We start from the raw sequence: 26386 nt of genomic DNA, 5'->3' as shown, positions 1-26386 counted from the left end.
CCGGTTGCCCCTCTTCCAGGGCAGCTCTCTGCTGTGGCCCGGGAGTGCAGTGGAGGATGGCCCAAGTGCTTGGGCCCTGCACCCACATGGGAGACCAGGATAAGCACGGTGTGCCGGCCGCAGCGGCCATTGGAGGGCGAACCAACGGCAAAAAAGGAAGACCTCTCTCTCTCTCTCTCTCTCTCTCTCTCTCTCTCTCTCTCTTCACTGTCCACTCTGCCTGTCAAAAAAATAAAAAAAAATAAAATAAAAATCATTAAGTACTGGGGAGATTGTAGGGGAAAAGGTACCCTAATCCACTGACGATGAGGATGTAAACTTATACAACCATTATGCCAGAATGATGGAGATTCTTCAGAAATCTGAAAATAGATCTATCATATGACCCAGCCATTCCACTTCCCAGAATTTACCCAAATGAAATGAAATCAGCATATGAAAGAGTCATCTGCACCCCCATGTTCATAGCAGTTCAGTTCACAGTAGCTAAGATAGGGAATTAACAGATGTTCCATCAACTAGAAAAGGTGGTGTATATATATACTATGGGATACTACACAGCCATAAAAAGAATCTCTTGTCTTGGAACAAAAGTATGCAACTAGAAACCATTCTACTTAGTGAAATAAGCCAGTCTCAAAAAGACAAATACTATGTTTTCTCTGATGTATGGCAGTTAATATAGAATACCAAAAATGGAGTGAAATGGACATCTTGTGATATGATAATTGGTTTTAGCCCTTGTTTATACTCCTGTGGATCTGTGGTCTTCCTACTTTTTACTTGTTGAATAGTATAGTTAGTAGTGAATTACCCTGTGATTATAGTGGGGATTGAAATTATGTCTTTGCAAAAGTTAAAGAAGGAAGGAAGGGGATGGAGGGAGGTAAAGAGGGAGAGAAGGAAGTAAGCTTAGAACTATACCCGTGGAAGTACTTGAAATGTATTTATATTAATAAAAAAGTGATCATGGGACAGCACAGCTTTACCCACTGTTTTCTGATCACTGTTACTCCAGTGACTCTAGGTTGTAAGAGCCTTATTTTCACACGCAAGTGCAGAAAGAGTGCTGCTAATGTCGAACTGTTAGGTTTAAAATCATTACACTTCTCCCTAGAATAAATGTATAAAAACAGAAGAGCAGTATAATTAAGTAATGTCTTAATGGCTCCTTTAGTATTCAGATGTACTTGTGGGGTTTTTGCAAATTGGTCTGCATTATGTAGGCAGCATGAACTGCAAAACTGATAAGGTTTCCTTCTTATTAGCAGCTAGAACACTTGTAACTAAATTTGTGGTGTATTCTTGGCAAACTTCATATCATGCCTTTTTTTCTTAGCCTCATCCCAGAATATGTTTTGTCTTTTATCCTTTATTTCAACTTCTATAACTATTTCTAGTTTATATCCTTGTGTTTTTATTAATTTTTGTAAGATTCCTCATCTACCTCTAAATGGAACAGTTCAGATGATAAATTAAGTATACTTTCATACGGGAAAGTACATTAATGTTTTCGTAAGACTGTTAGGTAAAGACTTAGATATGTTTAAAGTTTATTTTTCCGTGACTTCAAAACCTTTAGGAACACTACTTTTTGTATTCCCTCCCTCACACTGCAAAGCAAATGAAGTATTGCAATGTTTCCCTAAGACAGAATGAAACGTTTAATTTCTTACATATAGTATTGTATAAAACCTCATTTAACAATAATAACCCTATCAGAAATTCAGCCAGTGTCCTGTTTTGGTGTTAGATTTAGGTTTATAGCTTCACTATTTATTTATAGTGTATATTTATTTGACAGGCACAGAGAAGAAAGAGAGCGAGCTCCCATCCACTGGTTTGTTTCCCAAGCGCCATCAATGGCCTGTGCTAGGCTAGGCCGAAGCTGGGAGCTGGGACCTCAGTCTGGGTCTCTGATGTGGGTGGCAGGGAACCTAAGAACTTGAGTCATCACTTGCAGCCTCCCAGGATGTGCATTAGCAGGAAGCTGGAATTGGGAGCAAAGGCAGCACTCGAACTCAAGGCACTCTGATGTGGTACGTGGGTGTTCAGTCAACATCTTAACTGCTGTGCCAAACGCCCACCCTAGATTTTTGTTATTAACCTTTTTAAAGGTTTATTCATTTATTTGAAAGTCAGAGGGGGAGAGAGAAAGATCTTCCATCCATTCATTAACTCTCCAGATGGTTGCAACAGCCAGGGCAGGGCCAGGCCAAAGTCAAGACCCCAGAGCTTCTTCCAGGTCTCCACATAGGTTGTAAGGGCAGAGGCACTTTTCCGGTGCTTTTTCGAGGCCATTTAGCAGGGAGCTAGATTGGAAGTGGAGCAGCTGGGTCACAAACGGTCACCCATGTGGAATGCCAGCATTGCAGGCAGCAGCTTTACCTACTGCAGCACAGCACTGGTCCCCATGTTTCACTTTTTAAACCAGATCTTGTTATGGAATTGCTATACTTGTTTTGCTCATCTGTCAGGTTGTGTAACTATGTTACAGATGACTTATTAAAATGTAAATCCTTGGTTTAGAACATACAGAATAGCTTTAGTGTTTTTCAGACTCTTCTGTTTCTTAAGTGATACAAATTTCTTTAAGAAGCATTTTTTTTTTAAGATTTATTCATGTATTTTACAGTTATATAGGCACAGTTATATAGAGGCAGAGAAGTCTTCCATCCCCTGATTGATTCCCCATATGGCTGCAACAGCTGGGGCTGGGCCAGGCCAAAGCCAGAAGCCAGGATCAGGGACCCTGTTACTTGGGACATCTGCTGCTTTTCCAGGCATAGTGGCAGGGAGCTGGATTGGAAATGGAGCAGCCAGAACTCTTAACTGGCGTCCATATGGGATGCAGGTGCTACAAACAGCGGCCTAACCTGCCATAACACAGCACCAGCCCCTGACAAGCATTTTTTAATGGAATAAAACAGAATAGTATGTATCAGAGTACATTACACATAAGATTCAGTATGGTTTGTTGTAACTTTTGTCTTGCAATGTAAAATGATGGTACAACCTTGAAATAAAAAATGAAGATATTTATTTGAAGGAAACTGAGTTGTCATTTTTCAGTACGTACATTTTTAGATTCATAGGTTTTAGGTAATATTATCCCATACTTTATTTAATCTGTGGCATAGGTGGAGAATATCCTGATCCGCAAGCCATATAAAGCATATTATATCATTTGGTCTGACCCTGCAAAGCAACTGCAGGTGGGACTTACAAATTAGCCTGCTACAGACAGCTGAATTTCTAAGTTGATACTTTTGTTTGGCCCACAGATGTTGATAAAAATATCCAAATGCCCCTTCCTGGAAAAAAGCTCCACGCCCCCCGTTATGCGGATATAAAAGTGTGGTAAATTTTCAAATGTTAAAGAAAAATATGCTAAAGTAGAAGCACTTTTCTTAGACAAAGATTTTCATTTCTCTAAGAGTTGAATATATAGTGTCAATTAAGAAAGCTGGGCTTTTATAGTTTTAGTTTATAAGCAGGAGATGCAGGCCAGTTGTATCATCATTGAGATGTGGGAGGTGTGACATTTTGTATTGGGGCTGAGATTATGTTGGCAGTCAACACATTGTAGGTGTATGGTAAATGAATGATCATATGCAAAGTGCTACCCAAAACGGGAAGTGCTCAATCAGTTGATTGACTAGGTAAAAGACAGCTCTGAATTGCAACATAGAATGGAATAGATACTTCAGTCTGTTTCTTCATGTGTAAAATAAGGTTATCTGCTTTGCCAAGTTAGTCTGAGAATGTGGTTGAAGTGCCCAGCACATTGTAAATGTACAACCTTCATTTTTGTTTCATCTTATTTTACTTTTTAGGGTTCCTATTTGGGATACTTTAGTGTTGAATTTCAGCATTTAAGTAGTTTCATATATTCTCTATAATCAACTATATTACTATAGGATTTTGCTGGTATGTCATTTAAACTAAAAACATAGGAAACTTGGGGTAAAGTAGGAGGGTAGATATACAGTCTATGCATAATCTCAAAAATACAGGTTGGTTGGAACCCTGCCAAAAATTTGAGGCATGACAACTTGCCTTTTCCAGTCTGACTTAATGTTTTCAATATTTTGTGCAAGTATATAGAATAAGTTTTTTATGCACCTGAAGACTGTAGCCCCTTAGTGTTAACTATAAAATAGGTATCAGTAACTGCCATTACATTGTCATCCACAAGAGGGAGAACTTACACTTAGTAATGATTTTACATTTTATATCTTGCTTTTTTGTCTTTTGCCCCTAATGTCACCTAAATTGAAGACTAAATGTATTTTAAATTTAGTGACCTAGTTTTCAACATAGTTTTTACAGTTTTCATTAAGTTGAATTGAAAAATGTGTGATAGACATTGTGTTAACATATAATTGTTTTCTCTTTTACTTTCTGCGCCTAGTTGTCTTTAATGATTAGATGTGTTTAGTATTTCAGTACCAAAACATTATCATGGACTTTTGCTTTGTTTCTTCTAAGGTACTGATTTACTGTCTCCCTTCAGTAAAAAGCTTTTTTTAAAATTGTTACTCATATCATGACTGCATGAAGTTGCTCATATACAATATTTACACCTACTGCTATATAATGAGAGTAACTTGGAAGTATACTGAATGTCCAGAATTGTACCAAGGAACTAGTAACTATTGTCACACATCAGACAGGTTCCTATGAGACATTCATTGTAGCAAACATCTCAGGTGTTTACTGGTGAAATAGAGGTGGTTAGCTAATTTTTGTAAAGTAATTATTTCACACCTATCAAAAACCTGCAAAAAGCTCTGTGGTTTTTTAATGCACTTTGGGTTAACAAATGAACAGACTGGAACAAGTGGATTTTTAAAAAAGCAGTGTTAAGTTTATTCTTCTGCTTAGTATATAGGAAGAATTGTAGTCTAAGTGGAATGATAGCACTTTGACTAAAAGATATTTAATCTGACATAATTAAAAATGTTTTTTAATCTGCTACTTGTTACTAGGATATTTAAATTTCAGGGGTGTTATCCCCTTGAATTTTGCTTAACTATAGGTAGACAAAAACTGAAGGTTTGTCTGGTTGGTTTCTGCACTGCTATACTTTGATCAGATCAGTTGTTAAATTTAATATTTTGCATATTCTTGAACAAAATGAGAATGCTGAAGATTTCAGTTCATCCAGTTGGCAATTAAGAATCTAAAGAAGAAAATTATGAATGTCCAAATAATGTTTACTGGAAAATAAAACATGAAAATAGGTTTAAAGTAACTAAACAATTTCTCAAATAACTGAAGTAAAATACCTTTAATTACAAAAATATGAGATGCATTTTTGAAGTTTTTATTCTGTTTCATATACTCCTTCCTTCTCTAGCTTCTGTTTTCTGACCAGGAAATCATCTGGCTCTTCATGTCTTGTGCTGTCATGTCACATTGGTTTAGAACCAACAATATGAGACAGCCCAGTCAAACATAAACAATGTAATTCATGAAACCTAAATGTTATTTTAATGTGGACAGGTATATACTCAGCAATTGATATTTCATTTCAATTCATAGTGTCAATCTTGTACAAATTTAAAATCCATATATAAATGAATAAAAGTTGATCTTGATCAGATTTACAAATGAAGAGCATAATTCTTACTACTTACCAATTGTATTAATGTCCCTAAACATTTTAGGCAATTGCAACATTGCAATTCTGAGACCTGTGAGAAACTCTGGTTAGAATGTTTCCTTTTATTATAACCTTTTTAATATAGTTAATTGTTGGAAACTAGGACAGTGTTAGATCTTTTTACTATTTATCTTTCAACTGTATATATCATCTGAAAACTGGGGCAGAAATGTAGATCTGTTTATTTCTATTTTAAAGACACTCCCTTTTGTTCATAAAAGTGATTAACTTCAGAAAAACAAAACCCTATATTTCAGTGATAATATGCAGCATGCATACTGGGAACTGAAGAGAGAGATGTCTAATCTACATCTGGTGACTCAAGTACAAGCTGAACTACTAAGAAAACTGAAAACTCCAACTACAATCAAGAAAGGCAAGTCAGTTTTTCAGAAATCACCGATTCCAGTCAAGCTGCTCAGAGAGCAACTAGTTTATTGTATCCTCTCAAAATTTCATCAAATAAGTTCAATAAGCCAAAGCACATATAGTTCACAGCCTACCCCTTCTCTGCTTTGGCTTCAGTCTCATACTGGTCAACTTCACACATAAAGGTGTTGCTGATGTGTATTTTCTTCAGTACTGCATTCTTTGCCCCTTGTGGTTTTTCTCAGCCAAGTGTTGCTTGTGTGTATAAGGCTGAGGTGTTAAGTTTGCTCTAGTTGACCTTTTACCACAACTACTTCATGTCTTTAAAAAAAAAAAAAAAAAAAAAGACACCAAAAGCAATTTTTCATTCCAGTGCTACAGAATACTTCAAAGATGTAACTTGTTTGTTTACAGAAAGGGAAACAAAATTATTTGGTAGTTGACCAGAAGGGTGAGCTAAATGCTTTCTCTGTATCTTTTTAACAAAACAAATTTTCACTACTTGGCCTTTCATATTTAACTGCTTACCTAATTGAACTGTTTGATTTTTGTGTTAGCTTTGGTGAAACTAGCTACTCCTAGCTATTCGAATACCTTAAGAAAAAATCGATGCATTTGTATTTACTGAGTTATATAATGTAAATTTGAATGCTCTAAAATTTCCTTTTTAAAAGCACCAGATGTGACTTCTTACAGAAAATACCATGTAATTTAAAATCATTTGCACTTCAGATTGTCTTAGAGCACAAGAGAATTGGGTGGAAGTATTGCACATCATAAAGCTGAACTCAGAATTTCAGTTTCTGGAGCTTTGGTTACTTCAGAATCAAATAGAAATAATACAGTGTTTTAGCAAGCCTAGCTTAATTCATCCACTTTATCCTCATATTTTCCAATGGTCAGGATTGTATATGAGAAGATTTTAGGTTGATGATAGAAATAAAACCTTCTCTAAAGGGAGTCGGAGTGATTCTGCAGTGAATTTTCAATATGACTTTTTGTTTACATATAACGGCGAGCTCAAGGTCACCACCTCTACAGAACTCATTGCTTTAAGGAGCAGATGAGATTGAATCAGCATTTTCCTTAAACTGTATGTCACCTTTGTCCAGCAGTTGATCACTGTTAGTTCCAATTCTTCCCCAACCCCATCTACTTCCTGCCCCTAAGTGGGGAGGAAAAAGCGTATTTTTACAATCTGGTTTGTTTCTTCTAAATCTGCATGGAGTCAAGTTTTAGTTATATTATACTTGGCAAGGATAAATTTATCTTTTCACCTTAGTAGGTTGAGTTAGGATGAGAGAAACCCTTATGATCAGTGTGTCAATTCTGTGTATCTACAACTTTAGAGCAGTCATTCTAAGCCTTTTTTGCCATTTTTTAACTTGACCTGTATTGTGACCATAGAATTCACATTTGCCCATTATGTTTTATAATTAATAAGCTTATTTTATAGCTTTATTTAAACTGCTTTGTGCATAGGTCTTTATTAAAACTTGATTTAGTGTCAGCAATTCAAAATTTAATTATCTGTAGAAATAAATTTTTGGACCACCTATAGAAAAAAGGTTTCAACAAGCTAAGGACTATTATGTTTAATTTAAAAATTCTAAAAATAACTTCCTAAGTTTCCACCACACCTCAATAGTCTGCTTGCCTTCTCTAGACGTTTTAAGAGCCAAGAACAGGATCTTTACTTAAATTTTAACTGTCTGTTTCCAGCTTTTTAAGAAGTGCAGTGCTTCATTGTTTTAATGTTTTTGATTTTTATTTATTTGGTGGGTAGAGTTACGGAGAGACCGAGATAGGTCATCCATCCACTGGTTCATCCCCCCAAATGGTTGGAGCTGGGTCACTCTGAAGCCAGGAGCTTCCTCCTAGCCTCCCACATGGGTACAGGGGCCCAAGTACTTTGACCATCTAGCAGGGAGCTGAACGGGAAAAGGAGCAGCTGGGTTATGAACCAGTACCCATATGGAATGCCAGCGCCACAAGCAGAGGGAGGCTTAGCCTACCATGCCACAGTGCCAGCCCCAGTTCTTCATCTTTCAACAGCTGACTTACAGGCAGGACAGGATTACTACCTCCATTTTGTAGACAAGGAAGGTGAGGTGTGAAGCCACATTATCAGTACACAGCTGACCTAGGATCAGATTATTATTATTCTCAAGTCATAGTGCCCTGGTAATTACACTAGACTTCAGCCAAATTAATGAAGTGTTTTTATGATCACAAATGCAATGAAAATTGACATTAACCTGTGCTTTCTTTTTAGCCTATACCCCAGCAGCCTGCACTGAAGACCTTGGGAAAGATAGCACAAAACTCCACTTGACAAATTTTACTGCATCCTACAAAAGACATGCCCCCCTCTCACCAAATGGCAAAGCTGTCTGTCATACTACATCTTCCCCTTTTCCAGGAGATACAAAGATTTTATCAGAGAAAGAAGTTCTCCAATCATGGACAGATAATGAGAGATCTATTCCTAATGATGGTACAAACTTTCAGGAACACAACTCCTACAGCAGAAATTCTCTAGAAGATAATTCTTGGGTATTTCCAAGCCCTCCTAAATCAAGTGAGACAGCATTTGGGGAAACTAAAAGTAAAACTTCGCCTTTACCCAATCTGCCATCACTGCATTACTTGGATCAACATAACCAAAACTGCCTTTATAAATAATTCTGAAGAGATTCCGGACTTTATCATGAGGATGTTGTATCTCTCTTCTCTCAGTAGCTCTCCCAAGAAATTATTTAACAAACTGAAAGTGGATTTTGACTGAAATTTTGCAGAGTTCTTCAGTGTATACAGCTGAACACACTGATGATATTATGTACTTGATTTTCTGGTATGAAAGAAGAGTACCCTTCAGCTCTGTATTCAAAGAATCAGATATATACTACTATACTAATATACAAACTTAAGGTATGTTTCAAAAAGACAATTCTACCTTTGCTAACAATTGTAAAATTTTGCCTCTCAGTGTAGACATGGTTTTACAAAGTGTGAAATGCCTCAATAACCATTCATTAAAGTAAAAAGCCATTAACACAAGAGAAAAACCATGTATGTTGCATCAGTCTGCATATAGGCTCAAAAGGCAATGTGAATAGGTTTCTGTTGACTTTATAATGCATAGATATGAAAAATATAATGGAATAAAGTATCTAGGTTACTGCATCTCTTAATGCTGTTGTGTTTCAAAAGTGTAAGATTTCAAATGATAGTTGTAGTTACAATGTTACTTGTTGATAAAATTTTAGAATTGCAGTTTGAATTTTAAGACTTGAAGTAACTTGACCATAGAGGCCAGCTTATCCCAGTGCATTCTTCAAGTCCTAACTGGGGAGGAAAATGAAAAAATATTTGAAAAACTATGTGATTCATGAATAGACTATGACAAGCTTATATACCATTCAATTAGAAGTAGAAAGAGTATCACACAGGTTTGTCCTTCCTGTGTCCATAATGAAAATGGCAATGTGTGTATAACTATAGTCATTTACTTCAAAGGGAATACAGCTGCTTGTTAGAACAGATTACCTATCAAACGTAAGTCTAAAATTTGTAATCTTACTGAGAAAGTGATTTTCAATTAGTTAATTAGGAATTTGCATTGTAGCACCAAATTTTGTACTATATTTATATAGTACAATCGTGAAATGTCCCCATACTTACATTCTAAGTGGCAAATCAATTTCCTTGTAAATAAGGAAATTCAAAAGGATGCCTTCATTTGGAAATTGATCTGAATTCTAAAGGGTAGAGGTATTAAGAATATTAGTAACAATATATTACTTAAACCTTTGCCCAGGATAGAGTATTTCATGAAGACTTCATCATTTCTAATAGTTTCATATATTTTGAACTTGAAAACATCTCAGATCTTTTATATTACTATAGCATACATACATGGCAGTGTTCATCATTCACCAGAAATTTCTGCCTTTCTATTATCTCACTTATTCAAGCTTGTCTGTGATTAATGGGATTGGTGTCAGATGTAGGAATTTATTCTGACCAATGAACACAGCTGACTCAAGGGAGTAGAGTCTCCTGCCAAGTAATAGCATAGAACCCAATATGCATAAAACAAATATAAGATTCCAAGCTTTAGCTGAAGAAAGCAACTACCTGTGTAATAACAAAGCAGCAGAAACTATTTCTCATGTGGCTGCATAGGCTGTATATTATATCTAATCTCTAATGTAGCTTACTCGTTTGCCTTTATTAAAACCAAGACTAGAAATTTTCCATTGTAAAGTCAGTCTTATGAGATAATGGCTTGATTAATGTTTTGAGCAGTGCCAAGAAATTGTTTAATTAAAGTTATTTTTATTTGAAATTGAAGTGGATATGAAATATCATTGCCTGTAATATTCCATGATTTGCTTACTAATTCTTGTTAATTTGATAGAACAGACATGTTAAACCAGCTTCTTAGTGAATTTTTTTCCACCTAAATAACAGTGATGATAGCTATCACAGGTATTAAGTTTAAAACCTGACTCATTGTACATATTTATGGAGTACCATGTGATGTTTTCATACATGCATACAGTATGTAATGTTCAAATCAGTGTAAACACCTATCAAACATTATTTCTTTGTGGTAAACACTCAACACCTTTTGTCCTAGCTTTTTTGAAATACATTATAGTCACCCTACTGTGCAGAAAAGGAAAACATTTGTTCGAACTACTAACTATAAAACTTTGTATGCCTTAAATAACCTTTCCCCATCCCTCTCTGGTAACCAGTATTCTACTTTTAAGGTGCTAGATAAATTAAGACTTTAATAAGGAAAGATTAACCAAAAATTCTTATTCAACCAGAAATTTTTAAATGTATACCTGAATCATCTCTGTTCTCTGTAAGATTAAAAAAAAATTGACAGTGCCCCACCAGTAGTTCATAATATTTGTATTTAAAACTGAAAATTTTGTTGACTTCTTTCATCCTTGCTAAAACTTGTGGCAGAAAGCTTCCCTTAAATTGCTTTAATCTTTTTTTTGTAAGAACCTGAATCAGCACCACTATAATGCAACAATATGAAGCGAACACAAATAACAAAAATAAGCCATCTATTCCTTCTTGATCCCTCATTAGCTAAAGTAAAATTCACATCTCTTAAGGAGCAAGCCTTTATCCTAGAGGTTATCTCATCCCAATTAGAGTACCTGGGTTTGATACCCAGCTCCTGACTTCAGCTTACAGCAGACAGTAGTAGGAGTTCGTGGTTGTGACTCAGGTAAGTGGATTCCTGCCACCCACATGAAAGACCTGAATTATGTTCTGGCCCAGGTTAGAACCCAGAGGTTTCTCGCTGCCTCTCAGGTAATACAAAAATTTACATTTCTAAAAGCACGATTATTTTACTGAGTTGCTGCCAAAATGTAACAATTTAAATACAGAGACATTAGCTGTGAAACATTAGTAAGGCAAAAATAAAGTCTTGTCTGATCTCATCCAGGAAGCTACTTGGAGAAGGTAGGTCACACTCTTAAAAGACCCTGTAGATTATCAGCAGTAAACAAAATGGAAGCAAGATGTGCCAGACTTGATTGTGGAAACCTGAGGATTCTGAAGTCTACAATACATGGTTTAGTTTTTGATAGAGCAGGATTATAGCTGGCTATCCTAACAATATACCATTTTGAGGATTAAGACACTGATTATCTGGTTCTGATCATTTTGTTTGCATTTCCCAGAAGCGTCTGCACAGAAGACCTGGTCACAAGATAAGGACCCAGTTAGTGATGTCACATCTAGGAGCTCTCACCACTCTTGGGTGTATACCCTTCTTTCCCTATATAAACTGACCCACTTTACCTTAGTGGAGAGTGGATGTTAAGGACTAGAGTGCCACCACCTTCGCTGCCGAGTCAGTGGCTTCTATGTCAAATATCATTTCAGGTTCAGTTACAGGATTAATAAATTTACACTATAATTTGTCAAGCACCCATGGGGAAAATCACATCTACATAAGTTGGCTATTTTGATTTTAGTCAAAATTCTGAAGTATATTTCAGTAATTATTTTGCCTTTCCTTCATTTAGGTCATTAGAAGCAAGAAAAGCAAGCAAGGATCCTAGTGTTTAAGACATTCATTAGCATGCCAGGGTTCTAGATCAGAGTGCCTGTATTTGATACCTGATTCTCTGGCACCCACCCAAGAGACCTTCCTGGTTTCTAGCTTTGGGCTGGTCATGGGGCCGTGGCAGGCATCTGAGGAATGAACCCGGGGGTGGTAGCTCTGACACATAGTCTCTCAAAATATCAAAAAGAAAAAGGTTTTAAGGTTCTGTATGCTGGAATTATAAATACCAAAAGGCCCAGGGAGGAGTATTAGGCTTGTTTGTCCCTATGTTATGTGGGCTGCAAATTTCTGTATTTATTTTTGTCTCCTTTAATCTCCCTCCTTTTAATTTATTTGTATTTCAAATACAAAGCAGTTGGAGGGTCACTCAATAGTAAATGTGGAACTTGAACATCCATTGATTCTTTAGGGTCCTATTTCATTTAATTAAATAAACTCATTCCTTCATGGTTGTGGGCCAAATTTAAACGTTATCTTAGTGGGTATAATTTCTAGATATAAAGACTACAAACATACTTAGCAAGAAAACAGTTATATTTGTTGAAAGAAGTTAATAACTGGTTAACAAACCACAGTTTTTAATATTGTTCAACCTTAGACCAGATTACTGCATTGGGACAAATTTTTTATGTTGCCTCCTGAGTCCTTAAGTAATAGTAATTAACAAAGATAACGTTTTTAAATGAAAGAAAATATTTATAGTAGCTAAGTTAACAGATCAAAAGAATGTAAAATGCACTTTAGAAACGTTTAAAGATGTAAGTAAAATTCATAAGTACTTATCTGTTTCCTAACAGGCCTTTAGTAGTAATGGTAAACAGCAATTAAAGAGCATTTACCATGTCTGAAGCAGTGTCCTATATATTATATGGTCTTGCAATACTCTGTGAATCCTAACAGAAACTAAAATTTACTTCCACAAGTACACTGTTAATAAGTGGTAGAACCAGAAAGTAGTCTGGTTCATGATTGTTCTATGGCATAGTTAAGCACCTTTGTCCTACTTACTTTCTTTTGGTTCCCATGATTGTATAGATTGAAAGCAGATCCACATGGAACTGAAAATGACTATCACTGTTAGAGAACTACATTGTGGAAGAAAAAAATCCAACTCATATTTACTTCTATCATTTAATAGATCAGGACTTTGAAATAAAGATCTGTATTTCAGGTAATATTTTTCATAATTAGGATGAAATATTTTTATGTAGAGTCCATTATGCTAGGTGACTTATATTGTAAATGACTTCCACAGATATTACAGTTTCTGAATGTCACTGGAATATTTTCTACATGCTGGTGGGGAGCTTCTGTAGTCTCTTCTTAGTAGGAATTCCAGTTTTTCTGAATTCTTCCCTTTCCTTCAGGTATTCCATTTTGCATTCTTCATAAAAGGCTGGATCATTATAGCTAGAAGAAATGAGAGTCTTTTTAAAGTGAGTACAATATGAATGTTAAATATAAGTTAACTACTAATGGCATACAGATAGATACCTAGTTAAAGATTACTTCTTCAGATTGAGCCTGGTTAAGTGATGGGCCTAGACTCACTGAAAACCTGTTACTAAATTCAAGGGAGACAAAAGACCTGCTGATTGCTGTTTATGTAGGACCATCAGGCAGAGCAATGAGGAACACAGCTGCTATCCTCTAGGAGCCCAAGGTGTTGCAGGACAAAGCCTGGATGATAATATGGCCCAGCATACTTTGGAAACCTGAAGGGGGAGGTGGAGCTGTCACAGGGAAGTGCTTGAGTTGTGTTTCCAAGGTCTGACAGGAGGCATGTTTGGAAAGGCACATGGATGAGGAAAGCAGTTTGTGACAAAGACCTGTTTCCAACAGGAAATGATGCATACAGAACCCTGAGACAGGTGGAATGTGCAAGGGCCAAATCATGATGAACCATTTACACCATAAGAAATTTAAATTTATCCTGCAGGCAGCAGACCAGATGTTAACAAAGCAACTATAAGATCAGTTTTGTATTTTGGATGAGTTTGATGGCATGTGGCGGACAGGCTGAAATCAGGAGGAGGATGTACAGTGACCCAGGTAAGAAATAATGAGGTCCTAGGCCAAAGGAAGAGCTCTGGAAATAAAATACTGGATTCAGGGGAGATCTAGGAAATAACCACTTAAGGTTAGAAGAGAAGACTTTAGACTTTCAGACAGCTGTGTAATTCAGAAAAGCATTTGAGGAAGGAGCAAAAGGGTATAAGTTCAGTCACAGACTTTGAAGAAAGCACCAGAGAAGTACAATTTATAGAAACCAGTTCATTCTGTGGGTGCTCCATGAAATTTCTCAGAAGAATGAGAAGAGGGTAAGGAAGATGAGGATGATCAAGGAAGTCAGAATTTTAAGAAGAGGTTTCTATCAGAAGTCAAAGAAAAAGACTTGGATCTAGCTAGCACAACCCCATTAGGAAGAGCAGTTTCAACAGAACCAGGGCACATCACAGTGTACTGAGGGCTGATTGAAGATGAGAAGTTTATTCAAAAGGAGTACAAGTCATTAATGTTTCAAGATGTCACTATAAAGAAGCCAGGAGAAGGTAGTTACTACATTCATTTCATGGACTGTCAATGGTAATTAAGTTTACTTAGAGAAAATGGTATCCCTCTTTGCTTCCTTCCTTGTGTATCTCTTTGAAACAAATAGAATCAGCTTCTCCCCAGTTTTTCTACCTGCTGGAAAGGAAGGCTATTCAGTCTAATGAAAGCCACAACTCCAAAAAATATTCCCTGGTATCTGTGATGTGTAAAACACCATATATCTGTATATACTATTACATTCATGAAACAAAATTAACCCTTCCCAGACCAACAGGAACCTGCCCAAGATCAGACAGCTGGCTAAGCTCTCACTGAACAAGATGCTAAGCCCAGGCTACCCTCTTGTAGATAGTATTCCTGTCCACGGCAAATAAGAAGTGTATTTTGGTGCCAAAAGAAACCTCGAAATCCAAGCATAGAGTGAGGGAGACACAGTACTTTGCAAGTGCCTTGGAGGGCTTTGGGTCTAGAACAGGGAGCTGGGAACTCAATTCAGGCCTTCTACATGGGAGGCAGGGATCTAACTACCTGAGCTGTTACCAGTTGCTTCTCAGGTATGCATATGCAAAAAGCTGGAGCCAGAACTAGGTAGCAAACCTAGGCATCTTTACTGCTAAGACACCTGCCCCATAGTTTTGGTTTTGTTTTTTTTTTTTTTTTTTGTAGTAGTAGTAGTAGTAACTTGAACCCTCCCACCCCCATGCACAGATATCAGATATTTTTGCACCATAATCTTTTAGATTTTCCATGAATTCTTTATAATTCCCTTCTATGTTAAACTAAGATTTTACAATGACCAAGTCAAAGTATAAAAACTGGCTAATAGATGAAATTGAATTTACAAACTAACAGTATAAGATTCATTCACTCGAACACCTCTTAAGAGCACAGGAAAACAGAACTGCAAGAATCCTAAGTCACAGAATGAACTCACTCCTCTACAGTGAAGTACTCTGCACAGTGCCTGGCCCATGAATCAGTGCCACTGCTTGATAATTATCAACGTGTCTATGTGGGGGGGGGGGGGGGGACCCTGAGAACACCAAATGTATTTCCTTATCAAAAATGTGGAGTTGAAGCCCGATAATCTTCAAGGTCTCTTCAAATTTCAACATTTTAAAAAAGGCCCAAAGACTGTATATATTCATTACCTTTAAAAGTTAATCCCGTAAGAGCGTACTGACACATCAGACAGCCTAAAGAAGCAAAGTGAGGTGTGTGTGTGTGTGTGTGTGTGTACAGAACATAGCCAAACTGGCATCTCACAACAAGTAACACTACAACATTCCACATTATTGTTTAGTCAGTAACAAGGGTAATGGGTAGATAAAACATAAAAGCACTTTTCAAAATCATTTCTACTTAGTGATTTTAAGGAATTACAAAATATTACTGAATGTATTTAAAGTTTTTTAAAATAAATTTGATTAACTTCAGTATCTATATCCCCATGATTTACTGCAACTTTCCTAGGAATTAATTTTACATTAACCCAGCAAATCCAAAGGCTTGGTTCAATATACTAATTCAGTATCCTTACCTTAGAAGAAATAAATACAATTATATACTTGTTTGCTGGCTTCATATTTTTAATCAGACAATGCTACAACTCATAAGTATGCTGGATTTTAAAATATAATCTTCAACATACTGAAACTGTATATTCAACATGAAGAATTTGGTGGAGAAAGATACAGAATACGTTGCATGTAATAAACTGTACATTCAATATATACAACACACAAAACTACTTACTAGGCAGTTAGACATTCTTTCAATGCAGAATTTTCCTTCCGACATTTTACTACCATAAGGATTCCAGATTCCTTGCAGCATTTGGTAAAATCTGAAAATAAAAATTTGATTTGTAATCACATTAATATAATATATTTCTAACAGTTCTAAAGTCATAGTTCAGTTGACATCTAATTACCTAAACTGCACCTGGCACACAGTATGTGCTCAACAAAGGCAGAATGAGTGCCATCCACTCGAGAAAAAAACAGCTTGAGAGGACAGAGTGGACCTCTGAGACACACAGTAAAGAACCTTCACAAAGACAGAATGGACAGACTAAGTAGGATTTCTAGTACAGAGTATGTATTCTAGGAGAAGTAGAATCCAAGGGTACCATCCTTCCGGCCTCTGCCTACGTTCTCCATACGTGGCAAAGCCAAGTGGAGACAACCCTGCTACAGTGCCTTAACCTCTGATAGCAGGACTAACATTTAATCCCTTCAAATAGGTTTCTATTACATCTTTATTTTAGAAGTTTTAAAATATTCTGACCCATTTGAAAACCAACCCAGAGAAACCTGGTGCTGTGCTCCACACATGCTGGCCACTTGCTACTCTGTCCTAGTTGGCTTTGGGTCAGACAGCCTTTTTCCCTTTCTACAGGACAGTGCTCCCCACCTGCAGCTACTCTCCTGAGCTATCCAGCCCTTCCTGCTGACCACTGGTTGCTCTCTTTCCAAGCTTGGCCGTTTCTAAAGTGCTGGAAGTAACCAATCATTTCCATTTCTGATTTTAAAACAAGACATGCTCCCAAAGAAGCTGTAACCAAGAAACTGTCTTCTCATTATCTTTAAAACAAAAGTATCACCAGTTCTCTCTTTTCTTGAGCTTATGTGTTATTCTTCCAGTTACTGAGGAATGTCAGTTACAGTCATCTTAAAGCAAATCTGTAAGTTCAGGAGCCTCTAGGAAGATACATCCAACAAAAATATTTTTTAAACCACAAGCAACCAAAGGTGACAGATTTAAGTGTTAAACTCACGGGGGAAGAGGGGAACCTCACTGGGAGTTAAAAGCCCTGCCCTGCAACACAAGTATCTGTATCTACCTGCAGTATCACAGCCATGCTCCAAGAAAACTGGTAGAGTACAAACAAGCATGAGTGATGCCTTTAATTCAAATAACTTAATATGCATGAGCGGGAAATTATGAGGGTCATTTAATACTCTTCAAAATCACACAGGATCAGCCCCTTTTGGTTTCTTGCTCAGTAGTGTCCACACACTCCCCAGGTCAGCCCATCGAATCTGAATCTAATCAAGCGGCTTTATTCCAAGTACAAATGTTCCTGGTCCTCTGCAGGAAAGCTGGGCACATGTGTCAAATAAAACCAAGGAGAACTTCCTTGTGCCCTGTGACTAAGGACTGCATACAACTCAGCAGCTTGTTAGCAATGGAGACACTGAGGTGTGGCCAATGGCTGTCAACAAGTCCATTAACTTTCTCTCTAGAGTATCTAGCTATTCCCAGCTGTTAATTTTTTACTTATAGCATGATGTTAAGATCTACCTCTATCAATGCAAAAATGCTTTCAAATAGCGATTAAGACATGGAGAATCTTCAAAGAGAATATATGTCTGTTAAGTTAATCCACAGTTGCCTAAAGCTGACTCACTGAGTTCAAAAGTGGTGATGAATTATGGGCTAGATCTTCCTTCCACCCCTGTCACCTCATTATACCCACCAAAGACTAGTTCAGATAACATCCAGAAGAAATATCATTAGCATGAATTTTGCCTAATGAAAATATGCCAGCTGACCAAACCCAGCCCTTTTCTGCAAACACTGGATAATAACAAAAGTTTGCTTTGTGAATTTCACTGATTCAATGCTTTCACTGACTTGGAAAAATTTGCAGCAGTGTTCAGGAAGTGCATTGTTTTAAGATTTGTCCTCCCTAATATGAATATAAATTTTTATAGGGAGTTAATGCAAGAAAGCATTTATGTATTCTGAACACAATAAAAGTGAATATATATCTATTTTCAAACTTGTCCAAATCTCTTCAGGATTAACTGTGATTGGCTTGAAGCCTCAAGCTGTTTACAGTAAAGTTTTTGTCACTTGTTTAGCAACAACATTTTAGTGAAGATCTTTCACCCTACATGAGAATATATTCATTATAGTGAATAGTTGCCAATACTGGAATTCTAAAATAGTGTTATGAAACACAACCTAGCACAAATTGCTTCTATCTTTCAAGTTTATATTAAAGAGCTTGTACACTTTATTCAATTAAATATACAAGGAATATGAAGAATGTTAATAATGATTCTAAAGCTTTAAAGAAAAAGGTTTTGAATGTATAGTTAACTACCAAAAACATGAAATTCTTTGTCTACCTTTCTCTTTACTTTTTATTTTTTGACAGGCAGAGTGGACAGTGAGAGAGAGATAGAGAGAAAGGTCTTTCTTTTTCCGTTGGTTCACCCTCCAATGGCCGCTGTGGCCGGTGCACCGCGCTGACCCGAAGCCAGGAGCCAGGTGCTTCTCCTGGTCTCCTATGTGGGTGCAGGGCCCAAGCACTTGGGCCATCCTCCACTGCACTCCCGGGCCACAGCAGAGAGCTGGACTGGAAGAGGAGCAGCTGGGACAGAATCCGACACCCCGACCGGGACTAGAACCCAGTGTGCTGGCGCTGCAGGCGGAGGATTAGCCTATTGAGCTGTGGCACCGGCCCCTTTGTTTCTCTTAAAGAAACTACTTAATATCATATATTAAAGTATTGGGAAAAGTATTCTTTTGAGGCAATAAATTTTGGGTCAAAAACTTCTACAAAACAGGTATTCTAAATTGAGTCTAACCAAGGTAATGGACAAAATAATTCATATTGTAAACAGGTACAAGAACTCTACTTTTCACTGTGATATGAAAATGACATTTTGGTGCCTCTACATAAAAATTTTAAGAGAAACAAGATTGAAAATGTTTGTGTTTAACCCATTTAAGGTATAAAACTGAATATATTGTAATAGTTAAATAACCTCAATAAGGTTTCTTGATTAAGCCAAAGATAAATACTTATGGAGCACAGCTATGCATTGAACTAAAAATATCACTTATCCTTCATATTCTTCTCTCAGTGAGTTTCAAGCAACAGTGTTTTGCAGATGCAATTACCGTTAAAATTAAGCATTCACTGGGAGAAGACAGTTTAAAAACAAAATAATGTCATTTCTCTGAATATGATCATTCCAGTTATATTCCCTAAATGTACAATTTTTTATAAATGAATTTTTCCACAGCATTTAACATATACCTATCTACCTATTCAGTATTCTTAATCTCTTCACCAGTAAAGTGGCTGTAAAATGCCTATTTTCCCAGCATAACAAAACACAGATATATTTGGATACCAATTTTAGAATTTTAACATATATATGCTAATGTGCAGTATTTCCATGACCATACCATCACCTTAATGAATTTCACCTTTAAATTTGAGATATCAAATTAATGTAAATGGAAAAAAAAAACTTTGGACGTTCTGCTTATTAAACAATATACTAGGGCAGATTTTAAAATCACTCTAAATTCATAATGTATCCTATCAACTTTACAAATGGAAATTGTAAGCATAAAACTATTTGCTTAGACAATTTAGGTAATTGAAAGGGGAGACTATGAAGCACTTCTGATCAGTTACTGAACCATAGGAGGTTTCAAAGTATACACTGACAATGATAACTGAAAAGGAAGAGTTTGGGTGCTTTTAGTAGTATCCCTTCATACAAAGGTATCTGCAGTTTCAAATCCATAATGTAAATTACAATCTACAAATTTTCTCAAGCAAAGCTATCTTTCATGTGAATACTTCTGCAGGGAACATTCTAAGCCAGGTCCCTGTAGACAGTGCCTAAGTGCTGTGCCACTCGCAGTAATCATCAGCCCTTCTGGAAGCTGTGAAGTCCAAAGCTCCTGATGACAACAGGAGGTCGCCAGTTTCCAATGCGGCAACAGAGGCCTGAGCCAAGGCAGACACAATGAAGGCAGCATTTCGCTCTCCTCTTTCTGATGACTGTTAACTGAAGGAAACCAAGGCCATAAAGCACATTGTGCTGGACAGCCAGCAGACAGCATGGACTCACATGAAAGACTGAACAGTTTGACATTACGTATATTTGTCTATAAAATTTCATGTTAAAACTCTAGATCCTTGCAATCTCTGCATCAGTGATCCTCGTAGTTTGACTTTAGGAAAGAATCCAATCCAACCTAGAGACAAAGCCAAATGTTATAGATAATCCCAGACTGAGAAGTTAATTAAGATGTGTTAAGTTGAAAAAAGTTTAACAGTATGTCTTTTCCATTCATTATTCTAACAAAAGCAAAAAGAGTTTCATGGTAAATTCTCCTTGAGATTCATGAAACTAAGTTTGCCTGTGCAGGACCACTAAGCACCTTTTACCAGGGACACACTCTAACATGGGGGTTTCTTCACTGCATTTTGACCTTCCTGTTTCTGTTTCCAAAGGCTAATCTGTACCACGGCATGGGGGAGACTGCCAGATCACGTTGTTAGCTTAATGTCTAAGAAGAGATCCATCTGTAAATACTGCATCAGTTCCTTAATAATCAAAGAATAAAATAGAAAAATAAATTACGCATATCCTCATCTTCACAGTAGCAATGACAGCTGACTTTTAGATAAAAGAGTTCCTGTTTGGGGGCTAGTGCTGTGGCTTAGTATGCTAAGCCTCCACCTGCGGTGTTGGCATCCCATATGTGCAGTAGTTCGAGTCTGGGCTCCAATCCATCTCTCTGCATATGGCCTGGGAATGCAGTAGAAGACGGCCCAAGCGTTTGAGCCCCCTGCACCTGTGTGGGAGAGCAGAAGCTCCTGACTTCGGGTAGGCTCAGCTCTGGCCTTTGCAGCCATTTGGGGAGTGAACCAGTAGATGGAAGACCTTTCTCTCTGTCTCTCCCTCACTCTGTAACTCTACCTCCCAAATAATTATAGATAAAATCATCTTTTACAAAGTTGTTTTACATGTAAATATTTAATTTTCATATATTAATACTTACATAGTCTCAAAATATTCATTCACTCAACAAGCATTTTCACAGTACTTAACCTCGTACAACTTGTATGTGCTTAAGCACTGTGTAGGTTCTGAGGTATACTGTGCTGAACAAGACAGGATTCCTGCGCCATTCCTGGGGAAGGCAGATAATGCAAAATGCAGACAGTTGAGTTTCATACCTGCTGACAGGGGAGGGACAGGAGGGTGCTGTGGAAGTGCAGAATGGGAATACTTCCCATATGAAGTCCTCTTTAAGTGGAGGTCTAACGAGGAAGAGAAGAGGATTTTGCACAAAGGGAACAGAAGGGAGAGAAGGTCTGGAGATGAATAGGACATATTACAGACAATAATTGAGAATTATTGGAACATTTGTTATTTAGCATGGATGTGGATTGTGTGTGTGTGTGTGTATTTGTAGATGCAGATATAAGGGTGTGGATGTGAGGTGGAGGAAGAAAGGCATGTATCAAGTATGACTTACAGAGAGTATTAAAATGTTGAGGCTTTGTCCCGAGAGTGATGGAAGGAATACACAACTACATTTTATTCTGCAGAAAACTGAAAAATAGGTGGAGGAAATGGGATTGGAAATGAGAAAATCGTTTAGGAAGCTAGGCCAATAATCCTAAAGAGATGGCAAACAGTTAAGAAGGCAGAGGAGGGGCCAGCACTGTGGCTTAGTGGGTAAAGCTATGGCCTTAAGTGCTGGCATCCCAAAAGGGTGCTGGGTGGAGTCCCAGCTGCTCCACTTCCGATCCAGCTCTCTGCTATGGCCTAGGATAGCAGCAGAATATGGCCCAAGTCCTTGGCCCCTGCACCCATGTGGGAAACCCGGAAGAAGCTCCTGGCTTTGGATCGGCAATTGCAGCCATTTAGTGAGTGAACCAGCGGATGGGGACCTCTCTCTCTGCCTCTGCCTCTTTATAACTCTAATAAGTAAATAAATCTTTAAAAGGGGGGAGGGCAAAGAAGTTGGAATGGACAGAAGTAGATGAAAACATCTGAAACGTAACAGGACGTGGAATATAATTAGTTACGAGGGTAGCAGACAAAGGGGTCAAAGATAACTACTAAATTCCTTGTTGGGTGTATGATGGCACAGTTTTGTGATTTAAAAATAATTGGAAAATGAATAAAGCCACTATTTTACAAAACATACACACAAAACCTAGAAAAGAAACTATAATTTTGGTGACAACTACATAAAGGTGACGAGGAGTTAGGATGTGTTCAACCAGCAGCCTGTGAAACATCTAAGTAGAATTAACCAGGGGCAGGTAGCTATATAAATGTGAAGCGTATCTCAAAATACTCTTGATAATAGTATTAAAAATTAGGTAAGCAAACAAGATCCTGGGCAAGCACTGAGAAATACCAATACTTAGGAATCTAGGGGATAAAAAGACTGGAAAGATTTGGAGAACCATGAAGCATCATAGGATTGAAGGAAACCAAGTGTTTGGCAGGGTTCGCTGGATACAATTTTATTTTTAATTGTATTGCTCAGTGTATTGTATCATTGTTAATAAATATATAAAACTAGTGGTTTTATTTATTTTCATTCAACACAGCAGAGGTTTTTTTTATTTTTTATTTTTTTCATTTTCTGCCTATGTTAGGTAGAATAGCCCCTGAAAACGTTCAAGTCATAATCCATGGAACTTGTATGTTAGGTTACATGGCAAAGAGGAATGAGGTTGCAGATGGAATTAAGGTTGCTAGTCAGGTAACATTAAAATACAGAGAAAAGATTGAGAAAAGAGATGGGATGATGGAGGCAGAGTTAGATGTTATCTTGCTTGCTTCAAAGAGGAAGGAGGGATGAGTGTCTGAGACAGTAGGTATGATGCCACTTGGACAAACCAACCTCCCATACTGGAATGCCTGATTGAAGTCCCAGCTCCACTTCCTATTCCAGTTTCCCACTAACATACCTGGGAGGCAGCAGATTATGGCTCAGGCTGGGTCTCTGTCACCCACATGGGAGACTTGGATTGAGTTCCTGGCTCTTAGCTTTGGCCTACTCAAGTCCCAAGTGTAGCAGGCATTTGGTGAGTGAAAAGTGAATGTAAGATGTCCCCCTCTCCCCTCTCTCTCTCTCCTCTTCCTTCTCTCCCTCTCTCCTCTCTCCCTTCTCTCCCTCTCTCCTCTCTCCCTTCTCTCCCTCTCTCTTCCTTCTCTCCCCTTCTCTCTCTCCTCTCTCCTCCTCTCTCTCTCTCCTCCTCTCTCTCTCTCTCCACTCCATTGTTACAGCTTTTTCATCTCTGATTTAATTAATTTGGGTCCTTTTTTTGGTTAGTTGGGCCAATGCTAATGGTGTATCAATTTTTTTTTTGCCAAAAAATCAGCTCTTCATTTCACTGATATTTTGTATTTTTTGGTTTTGATTTCATTTATTCTGATTATTTCTTTCATCCTACTAATTTTGGGTTGTTTTGTTGTTGTTTTTCTAGGTCCTTCAAATGTACTGACAGCTCATTTATTTGATGCCTTTGCAATTTTTTTGATATAGGTACCAACTGCTCTAAACTCCCTCTTAACACTGCTTTTACTGTTTAAGATTTCAATTTATGGAAAACCAGAGGTCAAGGATACATTAGTAATGTTGACTACATCTTGAATCATTCTTGATTCATTTCTTCATTAGAAGACATATCTAACTTCAGGTGGCCTTCTTGTTTTCTGTTTTTCCATGTAATTTCAGAATTATTTTTTGCAGAATTTTTTAAAGGTGCTGATAACAGTAGTAACAACATGATAATGACAACTAAGATACACTTAAGTGCCAGGCACTATATGAAGTATTTCATGCTTATTAGCACATGTCAGTTTTACAAAACCACTATCAAATAGGTATATTATCTTCATTTGCCAGATAAGGAAGCCGAGCTTTAAGTAGGTTACATCATATTTCCAACATCACTTAGTGCATCTGGTTGACCTACCACCAGATCTTTTTAGTTCCAGAAAAGTATCTATCACTGCTATTGGACTATGTATTCAACAATCAGAACATGGGAAAACCCCCTATACAGAGAAGAAATTGTCATTCTCACAGAACAGAACCAACCCAGGCCAGTTCTCAAAATGAGGTCACCAGCAGACCAGGAAAGCAAGAGCCTCGGACTGTTCTACCACTAATGTAGCGAGAGAGATTCTCTGGACTTTTCCTAAGTGGCAACTCAGTAATCATCTACAGTGAAATGGTATTGGATACTTCACTCTCTGATTCCATACCCCACTCTGCGGAACTCCAATAAAACATATTTAAACATTTTAAATCAGGAATTTCATCATAGAAAATGCTTTCTTGAAACTGTATACTAAATCTTGTGTTTTATGTTTTAAGCTACCAGAATTCTAAAGGTAGACATTATCACAGTGTAGTGCGGCTAAGGAAAGCACCAAAATACTTTTTAAAATTATAGAGATGTCCTAAGTGTTCCCAAACAGTAGAATCCACAAGCATGGTTAACGGCAAACTTTAAGAATTAGAAAATGACAAGGCAAGAGACACATAAATGAATGTGCCTGCTTTACACTATACATTTTCCTTACATAGTCTCTCAGCTCCCTACAGTTTTCGATGCTAAAGACCTGTCAAGAGATACTGAGCAAAAGCAAAACACAAAACGGGACACACTTCTGGAGGTGGAGACTTCTGGACATTCTCACCACCTCCTAGTGGGTGCTTCACTTTTTCCCACACCCTATACCAAACAGGAATTGAAAGTAGGACCAATGTTTTTAAGAATGCAAGTAATAAAGTAACCTGCTATACTTCTTATACTTACAGGTGGTTTCACAGCCCATTCTGGGGACAAGTGTGGGCCCACAGTGACCGTTAGACATCACTCACCAGGGCAGTCCTACAAAAGACAAGCTGCCTTGTTCTGACTTTCTGGAAATGGAAAGGTTAGAGTGAGAATGACCTTAGAGGACACTCAATCTAAAATCTTAATTCAGAAAGCCATGCCTACTCCATTTCACTGCTAATGCACCTGGGAAAGCAACAGAATTTGGCCCAGGAACTTGGACCCCTACCACCCATAAGGCCAAAATGGAATTTCTGACTCCTGGCTTCAGCTTGCCCAGCCCCATCTGTTGCAACCATTTGGGAAGTGAACCAGTAGATGGAATATCTTTCTCTCTGCCTTTCAAATAAATGAAAACAAATCTTAAAATATAAAAAATAAAATCTTGCATTCATAGCCACGAAGATAATACATTCTATAAGTACAATGACAAAATTTTTCATCCAATTCAAACATAAAAATAACTATGTATTTTGATTTTCTTAATAAACAAGATCTCATTGTATGGAATCAACTATAGAAGTGGGTGGACCAGCAGTTAAGAGGCTGCTGGGGATGCCTGTATCCTTTATCAGAGTGCCTGGGTTCAAGTTCCATCTCGCGTCCAATCAGTTTCTTGCTAATGTGCACCCTGGGAGGCAGCAGGTGACTGTTCAAACACTTGGGTCCCTGGCACCTATGTGGGAGACCTGGACTGAGTTCTGGGCCCCTAAGTCCAGCTTGGCCCAGCCCTCGCTGCTACAGGCATCTGGGGAGTGAATCACCAGATGGGAGATCTCTCTCTCCCATGCTTTCAAATAAATGGGGGGAAAATTGAAGAGAATAATATATCACTATTCTTAATCTTGTCTTCTTTCATTTGAAACAACAAATATCTTCACATGTAGTATCTCACAGGATTACAACTGCCAAAGTGAAAATACATACAACAAAATATTATGCAGCCATCAAAAAAACAGCACACTGACAGAGAGTGATCCCCAAAATTTAAAGTAAGAATAGCCAAGTACAGAAGATTATACATAGGATGCTATCATTTCTGTTTAGAATACAT

The 26386-nt window shown here is 37.5% G+C and overlaps 2 protein-coding genes and 1 long non-coding RNA gene across 9 annotated transcripts in view; 2 read left to right on the top strand and 1 right to left on the bottom strand.

The window, feature by feature from the left end:
• AZI2 (5-azacytidine induced 2) overlaps positions 1–10388 on the top strand; it is a 38929-nt gene extending 28541 nt beyond the window's left edge. Inside the window, exons 7-8 of one of the 3 annotated variants that reach the window (XR_007924458.3) lie at positions 1805–2039; positions 5926–6016. Coding sequence is in view for 2 of the 3 variants with exons in the window: in XM_017346753.4 (XP_017202242.1) it covers positions 5926–6044; positions 8313–8722 (529 nt within the window). In the remaining variant the exon portion in view is untranslated. Of the gene's footprint in view, positions 1–1804; positions 2040–5925; positions 6049–8312 lie in introns of those variants that run through there. The other 2 variants (XM_017346753.4, XM_017346754.4) reach the window with 2 other exon arrangements.
• A 2872-nt stretch (positions 10389–13260) lies between these two features.
• The window catches only part of CMC1 (C-X9-C motif containing 1), a 73501-nt gene continuing 60375 nt past the window's right edge, over positions 13261–26386 (bottom strand). For all 5 annotated transcript variants that reach the window (XM_051858908.2, XM_008266086.4, XM_051858907.2 and 2 more), the window contains 2 exons: positions 16452–16542; positions 13261–13553 (listed from right to left, as the gene is read on the bottom strand). In XM_051858908.2, the coding sequence (XP_051714868.1) occupies positions 13433–13553; positions 16452–16542 (212 nt within the window). In that variant the 3' untranslated portion in view covers positions 13261–13432. The remainder of the gene's footprint in view (positions 13554–16451; positions 16543–26386) is intronic.
• LOC138849404 (uncharacterized) lies at positions 13505–24801 on the top strand. The gene is made up of 3 exons (XR_011388229.2): positions 13505–13579; positions 14083–14195; positions 23971–24801. It is a non-coding gene; the product is annotated as an uncharacterized LOC138849404 (long non-coding RNA).

Source organism: Oryctolagus cuniculus, chromosome 4 (genome assembly GCF_051225735.1).
Source record: "Oryctolagus cuniculus isolate XC-2025 breed Fujian yellow rabbit chromosome 4, ASM5122573v1, whole genome shotgun sequence".
NCBI classification, from domain to species: domain Eukaryota; kingdom Metazoa; phylum Chordata; class Mammalia; order Lagomorpha; family Leporidae; genus Oryctolagus; species Oryctolagus cuniculus.
Note: the sequence above shows the minus strand (reverse complement) of the source record. Positions and strands in the feature narration are given on the sequence as shown.